The sequence below is a fragment of the Pelophylax lessonae genome (genome assembly GCF_965119305.1).
Source record: "Pelophylax lessonae genome assembly, chromosome: 1".
In the NCBI taxonomy this organism is placed as follows: Eukaryota; Metazoa; Chordata; class Amphibia; order Anura; family Ranidae; genus Pelophylax; species Pelophylax lessonae.
The window spans coordinates 799,983,532-799,997,988 of NC_138768.1; the positions used below are offsets into that span (position 1 = coordinate 799,983,532).

The 14,457-nt window shown below is 45.4% G+C and overlaps 1 protein-coding gene across 2 annotated transcripts in view; it reads right to left on the minus strand.

The window, feature by feature from the left end:
* Nucleotides 1–14,457, minus strand: part of ACOX3 (acyl-CoA oxidase 3, pristanoyl) — a 225,092-nt gene that overhangs the window by 196,705 nt on the left and 13,930 nt on the right. For both annotated transcript variants that reach the window (XM_082243725.1, XM_082243726.1), the window contains exon 2: nt 4,114–4,282. In XM_082243725.1, the coding sequence (XP_082099851.1) occupies nt 4,114–4,275 (162 nt within the window). In that variant the 5' untranslated portion in view covers nt 4,276–4,282. The remainder of the gene's footprint in view (nt 1–4,113; nt 4,283–14,457) is intronic.

A 14,457-nucleotide genomic window follows, 5' to 3' on the forward strand; every position in this document is an offset into this window, starting at 1 on the left:
TCAGGTACAGTGAATAAATTATTGACGTCATGTAATTTATTCACTGCACCTGAGCAGTGCATTGTGGGGCGGCTTGTGACGTCAGGTCCCTATAAAAGAGCTGTCAAAATCAAAACAGCTCAGAGCGCGGGAAGCATCTGTAGAAGCAGGAGCTACTTCTTTTTTTTTTTTCTATTTTTCGAGCGGGCAGGCGACTGATCATCGGGGGACACTATTTTTTTATTTTTTAATGAAGGACTTTTCCAAAACTGGCTTTCGTCTTTATTTTTTTGTACACTTTTTTGGTGAATGTGTAGGGGTACGATGTACCCGATATCCATTCACATAGAGGGGGCCGGGATCTGGGGGTCCCCTTGTTAAAGGGGGCTTCCAGATTCAGGTAAGCCTCCCCCCCCACAGACCCCCACAACCAGAGCCCAGGGTTGTCGGGAAGATACCCCTGTCCCCATCAACACAGGGGCAAGGTGCTTTAGGGTGGGGAGGCAGTTGCTCACCCCCACCCCCATCCTGTCCAGCCAGGCTGTGTGCTCGGATAAGGGTCTGGTATGGATTTTAGGGGGAACCCCACGCTGTTTTTTTCATTTTTTTATCTGTATTGCCGGGAGCTGACAATACATTACAGCCACAATCAAGTTTAAATTGACACTGACTGGGAAGAGGCTAACATCTAAGGTGATCAAGAGGTTAAAACATGTGCCTAAATGTGTAGTGTGTGTTGCTTTTTACTAAAAATCTCTTATCGCTTATTTGCAAAGAGAAGAAACACAGAGGTTGTTCCCTCTTTACAGAGCCACGTGTCAACACAGGGCTCTGGGCTGTGATTGGACACAGTCGATCAGCATGTCCTGGTCATGAATCATTGGTCGGGACCTGCTGACAGACACAGCAAGTGTCAGCGGTGGAGGGTGCGCATGGGAGCTCCCAAAACCCAGAAGCAGGCAGCGACGTACCAGTTAGTTCTTTTACCTGCACGGGCTGCCGTTCGCAGTACATTGTGGGCAGGAGAGTGGTCCTTAAGTGGCTGTAAACCTTACATATACCCAGTGAAGTCACTAGCCTTAGGTGATCTACAGAGATGAAACAAATCCTCCTACATAAGTTGTACCTGTTTTTCTAGGGCCCTCTGTCCCCTGCATCTATTCAAAGTACAGAACTTATACCGCTCCTCTGAGTTCCAGAAAGCAGGGGGCAGTGAGCTCAAGTTATACTCTGCAAAGCTCAGTGAGAGCGGATTGGAGGGAAGGGACACATCTCTTCACAAAGCACACAGGAACAGCGCTGAGGCTGTCAATCCTAGGCTGTGTACTGGGGATCCGTCCCTTGTCACCTTTTCTCTTGGAGTCAGGAAAACTTGGCAGAAGTGACTCACTTTCTGTAATTCTGCAAGGCTCTGGCTGGGGGATTCACAGGATCTGCCAGGGGGAGCCAATAGACTAAAGCCAAGATGGCTTGGCAAGGCGCAGGCGCGCGATACATTTTGACATAGTGACGGGACCATCTCCTCTCGGCTTGCCCTCCATTGCCTCCTGGTCTCTGATGGCTCTTTTTACTTTCTTTATATATATATATATATATATATATATATATATATATATATATACACATACACACATACATACACACAGTGCCTTGCGAAAGTATTCGGCCCCCTTGAACTTTGCGACCTTTTGCCACATTTCAGGCTTCAAACTTACAGATATAAAACGGTAATTTTTTGTGAAGAATCAACAACAAGTGGGACACAATCATGAAGTGGAACAAAATTTATTGGATATTTCAAACTTTTTTAACAAATAAAAAAACTGAAAAACTGGGCGTGCAAAATTATTCAGCCCCCTTAAGTTAATACTTCGTAGCGCCACCATTTGCTGCGATTAAAGCTGTAAGTCGCTTGGGGTATGTCTCTATCAGTTTTGCACATCGAGAGACTGAAATTTTTGCCCATTCCTCCTTGCAAAACAGCTCGAGCTCAGTGAGGTTGGATGGAGAGCGTTTGTGAACAGCAATTTTCAGTTCTTTCCACAGATTCTCGATTGGATTCAGGTCTGGACTTTGACTTTGTCATTCTAACACCTGGATATGTTTATTTGTGAACCATTCCATTGTAGATTTTGCTTTATGTTTTGGATCATTGTCTTTTTGGAAGACAAATCTCCGTCCCAGGTCTTTTGCAGACTCCATCAGGTTTTCTTCCAGAATGGTCCTGTATTTGGCTCCATCCATCTTCCCATCAATTTTAACCATCTTCCCTGTCCCTGCTGAAGAAAAGCAGGCCCAAACCATGATGCTGCACCACCATGTTTGACAGTGGGGATGGTGTGTTCAGGGTGATGAGCTGTGTTGCTTTTACGCCAAACATAACGTTTTGCATTGTTTTCGATTTTGGTTTCATCTGACCAGAGCACCTTCTTCCACATGTTTGGTGTGTCTCCCAGGTGGCTTGTGGCAAACTTTAAACAAAACTTTTTATGGATATCTTTAAGAAATGGCTTTCTTCTTGCCACTCTTCCATAAAGGTCAGATTTGTGCAGTATACGACTGATTGTTGTCCTATGGACAGAGTCTCCCACCTCAGCTGTAGATCTCTGCTGTTCATCCAGAGGGATCATGGGCCTCTTGGCTGCATCTCTGATCAGTCTTCTCCTTGTATGAGCTGAAAGTTTAGAGGGACGGCCAGGTCTTCGTAGATTTGCAGTGGTCCGATACTCCTTCGATTTCAATATTATCACTTGCACAGTGCTCCTTGGGATGTTTAAAGCTTGGGAAATCTTTTTGTATCCAAATCCGGCTTTAAACTTCTCCACAACAGTATCTCGGACCTGCCTGGTGTGTTCCTTGTTCTTCATGATGCTCTCTGCGCTTTAAACGGACCTCTGAGACTATGACAGTGCAGGTGCATTTATACGGAGACTTGATTACACACAGGTGGATTCTGTTTATCATCATTAGTCATTTAGGTCAACATTGGATCATTCAGAGATCCTCACTGAACTTTTGGAGAGAGTTTGCTGCACTGAAAGTAAAGGGGCTGAATAATTTTTCACGCTCAATTTTTCAGTTTTTTATTTTTTAACAAAGTTTGAAATATCTAATAAACTTCGTTCCACTTCATGATTGTATCCCACTTGTTGTTGATTCTTCACAAAAAATCACAGTTTTATATCTTTATGTTTGAAGCCTGAAATGTGGCAAAAGGTCGCAAAGTTCAAGGGGGCCGAATACTTTCGCAAGGCACTGTGTATATATATATATATATATATATATATATGCGCGTAGTGCAGTGGGCAATCTGACACTAACTGATGCTGGGGGGTGGGGGGACTGATTAACTGCCACTGACATCACCAGTGACAAAATACAGTGATCAGTAACCTTTTACACTGTCACTGTACTGATGACACTGGCTGGGAGAGGGTTAACATCTAGGTCGATCAAGGGGTTAAATGTGTGCCTAACTTTGTGTAAAGTTTGTGGCTTTTACTTCTAGATCTCTAAGTTTCTCATCCCTGCTTTGCAGGGACAAGAAACGGAGAGGTCATTCTCTCTGTACAGAGCTCTGTGTGGATTGTCAACACAGAGCTCTAGGCTGTGATTGTACAGAGCTGATCAGCAGGTCCTGGGCCATAAATCATTGGCTGGGACTTGCTGACAGGCTCCTGCTGTGTACAACCACATGTGCGCACCCTAAGCCCGGAAGCAGGCAGTGTCGTATGGATACGTTGCTTTGCCTGTGTGGGCCTCTCCTCCGCAGTACATTGCGGGCAGTCCACAAGTGGTTACGATTGTCAAATGTAAATGAAGGGGGAAAGATAAAACAGGGAAGTTAAAATATAAATTGATTAAGCTTCATCTTTAACTGTGACAAATAAAAGCCATGTGTCAGAAGATTTTCCCTGAATAATGTGCACATTGAAATAATAAAGAATATAAAGGAAATGTAAAAAGTAAGTTAATTCATGCATATGATCACATGTGTTTTTGGGTATTCTACTTAGTATTACAGCTCTCCTTTAATCTGAGTGCTGAAGTTAACCTTTCACTTTTCTCTGCAAATGTAATTGAATATAATTGACAATACTTAGGACCATCAGGGAACTCTCATTAATAACTTACTTTAAAAGCAATAATGTCTTCATCCTCCAGAAACATCACCATATCCTTCCAGTTGAAGGAGGCCTTTCGTCTGTATTCCGAAAGCGGTCCATTAGGCAGATCTGGCAACAGGTTGTTAACGGATGTTGCTAGTGGGGCACCACAGTTTTTGGCAGCAATCATTGTAAGTCTACATAAGAAAACATTGCAATGTTATTCTTTTTTTTATTACACAGGAAGAAACACACTGCATTGGTATACACAAAATCAATCCGTCTCCAGGCTGAAAGGAACAAAAAAGAGGGAGGGGGTTCAAAGCTTACAATCGGTCTGCTTTAAAGCTCAACTCCAGCTAAAATGTTTTATTTTGCCTTGAATACAGCAATGAATAAAGCTGAACTCTGAGCTATCCCTACTTGGATCCTTGAGTATTTCTTCTAGATCTGTAAAGAAGAGAAGCAATCACACTTTGCAGGAGCTTCCTGTAATAAAGACCGGCCACTGCTGCTCTCTCTCCTTGTGAAGGGTGACTGGTCTTGTCTCCGCCCCCTCCTGTAGTGGGTGGACATCCTGGGTTCCTCCAACAGCTTTGCTCAGGCTATGTACAGCACAGTGATGAGGTCACTGCTACTTTTACAAGGTATAATCGAGTTTTGTAAATTCATTAGGTGCACACAAATTGGATTTATAGCTTTGGGACTATTGTGGAAAATTTGAATTTGTGTCTTACAGTAAAATCCTTTTCTCTGAGGTTCACTGACAGACAGCTTCAATTCTTCAGACCATTGGGCTTATGGTCTTGCTCTCTAGGAGTAGGAATAGGTGGAAACCTTTTTGGTTACACCCCTGGGGCAGTCCCAGAGGGTATACCATCACTTCCTACTGTAGGACTTCCAGTTTGTATCAAGCAGTGTCAGAAGAACAAATAACTCAATCTCAAAAGAGGGGCGGATGCTGTGTATGTCAGTGAACCTCAGAGAAAAGGATTTTACCGTAAGACAAAAATCCAGTTTTCGGTTTCGTTCACTGACAGACCATTGGGATGTCCCAAAGCAGTGTCAACATGAGGGGTGGGAAAAACACAGCAAACGCAGAATTCCCAACAAGGCTAAACATAGCCAACCAGGTAACAGGAGCTCAACTAGGAACAACTGGAGCTCACCACCAGAAAAAAATTTCACCCTCAAGAAGCGGAAGCCTCCGCAACCGCAGCCTGCAAAACTTTGCGGCTAAACCCCACATCCAAAGATGCAAGTACATCCACTTTATAAAATTTTGTGAATGTGTGTACAGACAACCAAGTAGACGCCTTACACACCTGAACCACAGACGCCTGATAACGGAAGGCCCATGAGGCACTAAGCACCCTAGTAGAATGTGCTTTAACAGGTAAAGGAGGAACCTGAGCCTTAATCGAGTAGGCCTGCACCACCCTGATCTGCCTGATCCACTTGGAAATGGATGTAGCAGATGCGGCCTGTCCCTTACGAGGTCCATCCGCAAGAACAAAGAATCAAATTTCCTAATCGTTTCAGTCACCGCCAGGTAAACCCGAATCGCTCTTACCACATCTAAGGAACGTAAGGTAATTTCCATACAGTGTTTAAACTTAGAACATAGCGACGGTAGCACAATGTCCTCATTCAAATGAAACCCCGAGACAACCTAAGGAAGGAACGCCGGACAAGGTTGTCACACCACTTTGTCCCTATGAATCACCAAGTAAGGTGACCGACAGGACAACACAGCCAACTCCGGCATGCGACGTGCAGAAGTTAAAGCTACTAAGAAAGCCACCTTCTGCAACAGAGTGAGCAGAAGAATTTCTCAAATATTTTCAAAGGGAGGCCTTTGAAGCACCGACAGAACCAAATTGAAATCCCACGGAGGCACCAGGGATCGCACCGGAGGAGTAAGGTGGTGAACTCCCTGCGCAAAGGTGTGAACCAAGAATTTCGCCACCAACGGCCTTTGGAAAAAATTAGCCAAGGCGGAAATCTGGCTCTTGATGGTGCCCAGAGCCAAACGTTGATCTATACCCAACTGTAGAAACTCCCAACAGGCGAGACACAGAAAAGGAGTGACTCACACCAAGTAATGTAAGCCTTCCAAACTCGATGATAAACCTTCCTGGAAGTAGATTTCCTAGCCTTCAACAGCGTAAGAATTACCAACTCAGACAGCTCTCTGTCTTTCAGCACCTGGCTTTCAATAGCCAAGCCAGCAACCGTAAAGCAGGATGGAAGATTGGTCCCTGAGACAGAAGATCTTCCCTGAGAGGAATTTTCCAAGGGACGTCTGCTGCCAACCTTACAAGGCCTGCATACCAGGACCGGCGAGGCTAGTCTGGTGCTATCAGAATTACGGGAATTCCTTCTACCTCCATTCTGCGTAGCAGTCTCGACAGAAGTTGAATTGGAGGAAAGGCATAAATCAGACGATATTGATCCCAAGACCGTTTGCAGGATCGGCCAGAGGACCCCGCGACCTTGACACGAACCTTTGCACCTTCCTGTTGAGACAGGAAGCCAGCAGGTCCACATCGGGGGTCCCCCACCGAAGACACAGTTGATGAAATACCTCCGGGTGAAGAGACCATTCTCCCGGATCCAACAACTGCTGACTGAGATAGTCCGCTTCCCAATTCTCCACCCCCCCCCCCCCCCCCGAATGTGCACAGCAGAGAGGGCCGGAACATATTGTTCTGCCCACCTCAAGATGCTGGCTACTTTCCGAGCCGCCAGGGCACTTTTTGTGCCCCCTTGATGATTGACATATGCCACAGCCGGAGCATTGTCCGATTGCATCCGCACAGGGCGCTCCTACAGACGATCCGTCAGTCCACTGAGACAGACAAAGTCTGATCGCTCGAATTTCCACGATGTTGATCGGCAACCTTTATACAGCAAGGAAGCATAGTGTACCCCCAGAGACTCACCACTTGAGCTTGAAAGCGCCAAAATGATCTGCCACACTGTTGGAAAGAGGAAGAGGAAACGCTGACCTGACACTAGAGGCCCCCACAGCCTCAGGACTGTCTCCGTCTACAGGAAAATGGCCGCCAATGGAAGTCTATGGGGCAACCAAAAACATGGGCGCTGAACTACAGAAACTACATGAAACCACATGAAAACCACATGGAACTACAAGAAACCACAAACTACAGAAACACGGTCGCCAAACCGGGAATCACAGAGAATATGGAAAAATGGTGGTGCCACGCGGTGCTGCACGGGAAAAAATGTAAAGGCCCAAGGAGAGGACACCCTAGGGACCCGCCCCCCCCCCCCCCTGCAGCACCCAGGTACAGACACCCTAACCAGGACCGACAGCGGCATCACCCTCTGCTCCGCCAGCCCCGTTCCCCAAACAGGGGCCGGGGGGGGGGGGGGACTGGGGACAGGTAAAGGCATCCAATTTTAAGGGGGAACCCCGCAAAGAGGAGGGGGGAAGCACAAGGGGGAGGAAGGACACAGGGGGGCCTACCATCCCCAGGGAGGGGGCCACCGACGACCCCAACAATTCCGCAGGAAAGGAGGGGGGACACTACTCACCATACCACGGACACCAGGTGGGCGCCACTCCCAGCAGTAAAGCTGCTATAGGTAATCCTGAACCAGTTAAGTCACCAATTGCCGCCTGACACCCGCGATCGCTCGCCGCTGAGGGAGGACGGTCGGCTGTCAAACACAGCTGACCGCTCTTCTCCCTGAAATGATCACAGAGCTCATGTGACCCTTCTATATAGGATCTCTATGGTCATTTCGCAAGTCACACCCCCCCCCTCCCCACAGTTAGAATAACTCCCCTAGGCTCACATTTAACCCATTGCTCAAACCAATCAAAATACGCTTATTGCGATTTTTTTAACCAAAAATATGTAGAAAAAAACAAAATTGGCCTCAAATGTTATAATATTTTGATTTTAAATTTTTTTTTTTTCAGAATGTCATATAGCAGAATGTGAAAAATATATATATATATATTTTTTTAAATTGTCGCTGTTTTTTTGTTTATAGTGCAAAAAATAAAAAAAAATAAAAAATCGCAAAAAGAAAGCTCTATTTGTGAGGAAAAAAAGGACATCAATTTTTTTTTGGTACAGCGTTGCATGACCGCGCAATTAATTGTCAGTTAAAGTAACGCAGTGCTGAATCGCAAAATAGGGCCTGGTCATTAAGGGGGCAAATCCTTCCGGTCTTAAAGTGGTTAAACCTTGATCTAGGCATTTTTTCTTTATTTTTTTTCTTTTCTTTCGGATTTTTAATTTTTTTAATTTTTTTTTTTTTTTACACACGCTTTTTTTTTCCTTACCTGCAAGAAAAAAGAAAAGCGAAATATACATTGTATCTTTCCTCTCCATTCACATAAAGAAAAATCAAGGGGGTGGGCTTCACAGTAGCTGATCACTGTGGTGGCCAATCAGAGGCTACCACAGCGATCAGGTGACCCAGAACCAGGAGATCCAGGTCCTGATCGTTATTATGGGGCCCGGGGCTCTTGGAGAGAGCCCCGTCTCTGTATTGGGAGTGCGCTGCGTGTTGTGCCCCCAGCACAAAGGGAGATACGCATATATGTGGCCCCAAGGAAAAAAATCCCAGTGCAGTGGGGCCACATATATGTCTTACGTCCGCGGGAAAGGTTTAAAGGGGCTAAACCCCAAACAGTAAAATCAGTGTGTATATGCAGTAAAAAGGCTTTTTGATCCTGTTTTCTCTGATCCTCCCCTTCTTCCACTGGCCCCTCATAACTTCCTGATAACACAGAGCCTATGGAGTCAGGCTGCACATGCTTAGTTTGGTGTGTATTGCTAGGTAGTTTTTTCTTTTTCTTGGGAGAGTGTATGTGATCAGCACAGGGCCAATCAGCACTGTCCAGACAGAGGGTCAGGGGGTCTTGCAGCCTCATAGAACAGTCAGAAAACCCCTCCTACAAACTTTAACCAGTGCTTGGCTGGACACAGCTGATGAGAAAAGGTATTTAGCAGTTTATATTTACTACAATAATTGCATTACGATGTTCTGTGCACTGTGGGAGAGCAGATATAGTGAATGCAAGCTCCTGGGTTTAGTAACACTTTAACCGGTTGCCGACCGCCGCAAGTACATATACTGCGGCGGTCAGCCCCGACCAGGCAAAGTGACGTACCGGTACGTCACAAGCCTGGGAGCCAATAGCGGGCGAGCGCGCGCGGCCGGAGGCGCGCTCCCGCCTCGGCTCGTTCACGGACACCTCCGTGCGTGTGACCGGCGGACCCCGATGTCCGCCGGTCACTCGCGATCGTCCGCTGTGAAGGGAGAAAGGCAGGTGGCTAATGTAAACAAAGCCGCCTGTCATTCTCCCCTGTGTAACAGCAGAGATCTAACGGTCCTGCTATGTAGGACCGTTGATCTGTGCTGTTACACACACAGCCACATCCCTGCACAGTAAGAAGCACGCCCCTAGGGACACACATAGTCACTGCATCTCTAATAAAGTTAACCCCTTCCCTGCCAGTGTCATTTTTAGAGTAACAGTGCATATGTATAGCACTGATTACTGTAGTAATGTCACTGGTACCCCAAAAAGTGTCAAAAATGTCAGTCAAGGGTCCGATCTGTCCGCCGCAATGTCGCAGTCCCGCATAAAAAAAAAAAAAAAAAAACGCAGATCACTGCCATTACTAAATTATTAAAAAACAACAAAAATGACAAAAATCTTTCCCTTTGGAAACGCAATAACTTTTGCGCAAACCAATCAAAATACGCTTATTGTGATTTTTTTTTACCAAACATAGTTAGCAGAAAACAAATTGGCCAGAAATTTTAAAAAAAATTTGATTTTTAAATTTTTTTTGGGAATTTCATATAAAAAATGTGAAAAATACTGTATTGTTATTTTTGCAAAATTGTCGCTCTTTTTTTGATTATAGCGCATCATCAAAAAAAAAAAAAAAAAAAAATCGCACAGGTGATCAAATACCACCAAAAGAAAGCTCTGTTTCTGGGGGAAAAAAAAGGACGTCAAATTCGTTTAGGTACAGCGTCGCACGACCGCGCAATTGTCCGTTAAAGTCACGCAGTGCCGAATCGCAAAATACCCCCTGGTCAGGAAGGGGGTAAAAGTGGTTAATACCAATTTAAGGCTTCTGTCAGGGTTTTTTGCCATCTGCTCGTCTGCTAGGAAGATTTCCCATCACCTGCAGTCAGAATAATAGGCAAGAAAATAGTAGAATAAGAAAGTGTTAATACTTGTGACAACATTTTTTTGATGTCCATGTCTTCCTGTCCTGGTGACAACTGCATCCAGATCTCTTGTACAGAAGTCACAGAGACAGGAAGTCAGAAAAAAAATCTCACCATTATGTTTTCTCTCTTCCACACGCCATTCAAAACAAAACAAAAATAACTTGGAATATATACATATATGTATGAACATATGGATGGCTAAGGTTTCTGTGTCCTCTGGCTGGGCTGTCATAAACAGAACTCCGTCTCTAATCATCATCAGAAGCCAGCCGGACCGATCATATCATGACAGTCAATAAAAGTGGTCAAGTGATTAGGAAGTCCGTCCTGCCCCCTGATGGCAAACAACCAATAAAAAGAGACAACGGGAAGGGGTTAACCAGCACAAAGGTTCCACTTTCTAAGGTGCAACATTGATAAGCAAGTGAGCTGTAATAAAATGAAGGATTGTTTGCCTGAAATTATCAGCAGCCTTGCAACTACCCACCACCTACCTAATACCAACCTTAAAGTGATAATAAAGTTTAAAGTGTTTTTTTTTTTTTTTTTTTAATAACGAACATGTTATAATTACCTGCTCTGTGCAGTGGTTTTGCACAAAGCAGCCCAAAGCTTTCACTTTTCAGGTCCCTCGCTGGTGGTCCTGACTCCTCCTCTCCACCGAGTGTCCCCAACAGCAAGCCTGTGAAAGGACATTGCCCATTCATCCAATGGATCACAGTTTGGCCCCGCCCCCTGCTCTCTCCTCATTTGCAACTGGCTGTGATTGACAGCACCAGGAGCCAATGGCTTCCTGTGCTGTGCGAGCCAATAAGTAGAGAGAGACCTGGGAGAGCCACTGCTCTTATGCACATTGCTGGTTTGAGATAGGGCTCAGTTAAGTAAAAGTGTAGGGGGGGGGGGCTTGGGGGGAGATTTGGATCCAGAAGGTTTTTTTTGTTTACCCTAAAGCAGGCATGTCCAACCTGCGCCCGGGGGCCGAATGCGGCCCAGAACCGCAGGCAATGCGGCCCACTGCCCCCTGACAATTTTTTTTTTTTGCTGGGGAGGAAGGAAGTCGAGTCGGGGCACGGCCACAGAGGCTGCCTCGGAGGGGATCATCCACTAGTTGTGGTAAATTAGTGCTGGGGGGGGGGGAGCATGGGAGGGCGCGGCTGCATTTTATTACTTATATACCTTAACTATAGTATATATTTTATATGCGGCCCGAGAAAATTTCTCTACACTCAAAGTGGCAAGGAGAAGCCAAAAGGTTGGACACCCAAGCCCTAAAGGATAAATTCACCTTCTTAAAAAATAGAATTAAATGCACATCTTTTTTACTTGAGCTTGTAAGCATTGCACCAGTGATCAGCAGAACACAGGTGCCATGCAGGACTCCTGCCAGGGGAAGACTGGCCCAGGGGGCTGCTCTGACGCCCCATAAAAAGGCTGCACTGCTTCTGCCACAGACATGCCTAAAGGATTACTGGTGAAGAGAAGTAAAAAGTCCCCACCGCTGACCTACTGAGTGCGGGATGAAGACAAGGAAAAAACGCAGCCCCCCCCCCCCCCCCCCCCCCCCCAGCATGGATGGTGTAAACGGTGTCTGAGCAGAGGCCGGTTCCATGCCCCACTGGAGATTTTCCTCCCCCCAGTCAGACACCTCCTGACCGAGCTGTCCCAGCTCCCCCCCCAACTGCCCCCTGCTGGCCAGGTAGGGAACCTGGATTTGGTCCGTAGAGAATACTCAGAGCCGAACTTCAGCCTGGAATGGGGGTCGGAAGGAGGCCATGAAGAGGAGAAGAGTGTGGGGAGGGGGGGGGGTCGAATCACTGCACTATGGGCCTCTAGTTTGTACTTGCCCCCCGGGCCAAAAGTTGCCAGTCAGCCCCTGACTCCTGCAGACTTGTCTGTGTATCTGTGTGCTCATACGGTCAGGCAGATACACACTGACAGGAAGAATGACTGAATTACCAGCATGGTACATGGCAGTTCACTGAGAACTACAAGCCGGCAGCTGCAAAGCCTGTCGGGACTTGTAGTTTCCCATCCATATATACTGTATACGTAATCCTGCACTTCTGGGTATCGGGCGCAAGTGTGCACCGCTGGCCGCTCGCTCCCGCTGTGATTCTACAGAGCAGGAACTGATAAGTGGGTTCTGCTGCCCTGATGTCTGTTGGCACCTGCTGATCATTCTGTACGCAGGCAGAACAGCGATCTGTCTATGTAAACAAGGCAGATTGCTGTTCTGTCAGTATAGAAGGAATGGATCCTGTGTTCCTCCAAAGCAGAAACAACGATCCATGCCTTCCCTTAGTAAAAGCACCTCCCCCACTACGCTAAAACACCAGCTAGGCACACACAACCCTTTGATTGCCCCTGATGTTAGCCCCTTCCCATCCAATGTCATTAGTACAGTGGCATTGCATATTTTAGCACTGATCACTGTATTAGTGATACTGGTTTTCAAAAAAGTGTCAGTTAGGTGTCCGATTTGTCCGCCGCAATATTGCAGCCCCGCTATAAGTCGCTGAATGCTGCCTTTACTAGTAAAAAGAAAATAAATAAAAATTCCATAAATATATCCAATAGTTTGCAGATACTATAACATTTGCGCAAACCAATTAATATTTGCTTATTAGGATTATTTTCTTACCACAAATATGTTGCAAAATACATATTGGCCTAAATTGATGAAGAAATTTAATTTTTTTACATTTTTTTTATTGGATGTGTTTCATAGCAGAAAGTAAAAAATAATGTTTGTTTGGTTTTTTTTTTTCAAAATTGTCAGTCGTTTTTTCTTTATAGAGCGAAAAATAAAAATCGCCGGAAGTGATCAAATACCACCAAAAGTAAGCTCTAGTTGTGGGGGAAAAAAAGACATACATTTATTTGGGTACAGTGCTCAGGGCCATCTTTAATATTGATTGGACCCTAGGCAAACATTTTCCTGAGCCCTCCCAAATCCACTTACGGTATCAACTGTTTGCAGGCAGTGCGGGCTCAAAGGGAAGCTGCCTTGTGCCCCACAACAATGACTGGGCCCAGGTCAGTTTCCCCTTTTGCCCTGTGTTAAAGATGGCCCTGACAGTGTTGCATGACTGCGCAATTGTCACTTAAAGTAACGCAGTGCCATACCGCAAAAAACAGCCTGGTCTTAACCACTTAAGCCCCAGCCCTATTTCGGACACTTTTTGTTCACAAGTTAAAAACAGTATTTTTTCCTAGAAAACTACTTAGAACCCCCAAACATTATATATATTTTTTTAGCAAAGACTCTGGAGAATAAAATGTCGGTCATTGCAATATTTTTTGTCATGCGGTATTTGCGCAGCGGTCTTTAAAACGCCATTTTTTTGGAAAAATTTTGAAAAATCACATTTCACTGCATTTAAAAAATACTGAACAGTAAAGTTAGCCCATTTTTTTTATATATTGTGAAAGATGATGTCACGCCGAGTAAATAGATACCCAACATGTACGGTTTAAAATTGCTCCCCCCCGTGGGATGGCGACAAACTACGGTCAATAGAGATCTCAATAGGCGACGCTTTAAATTTATTTAACGGTTACCAGTTTAGAGTTAGAGTGTAGCTCTTTTTTTTTAATTATTGCCCACGCTCTGGCGATCGCGGCGATACCTCACATGTGTGGTTTGAACAGCGATTTCATTCGCGGCTCGACTTCCGTATACGTTTTTTTTTTTGTGCGTGAGCTAACAGTGACGGGGGCAGCTAAAATTTTTTTTTTTTCCTATTTTATTTTTTTTTTTAACTTTATTACAGGTTTTTTAAAAAAAAAATAAAATTTGATCACTTTTATTGTGACACCAATATGTAGTGACAGGTACTCTTTATCGAGGGATCGAGGATCTAAAAGACCCTAGACCCTTCTACTACAATTCCTTGTATGCAAAACGCCCAAAACGGCATTTTTGCATACAGCCGTTTCTTAAATTTGCTGCTTTTTGCAGCACAGTAACCCGGAAGTGGCGTCATGGGCGCCGCCTCCGCGTTACGTCATCGGAGACCAGATCAAAGCCGTTTCCGGCATTGATCAGGACTCCATCCAGCCGGCGGACGTGCCGGCTGGGTGCTCGGGGCTCCCGGTGGGACAGGAGCCCCAAACAAAGTCACGGAAGGCGGCGGGA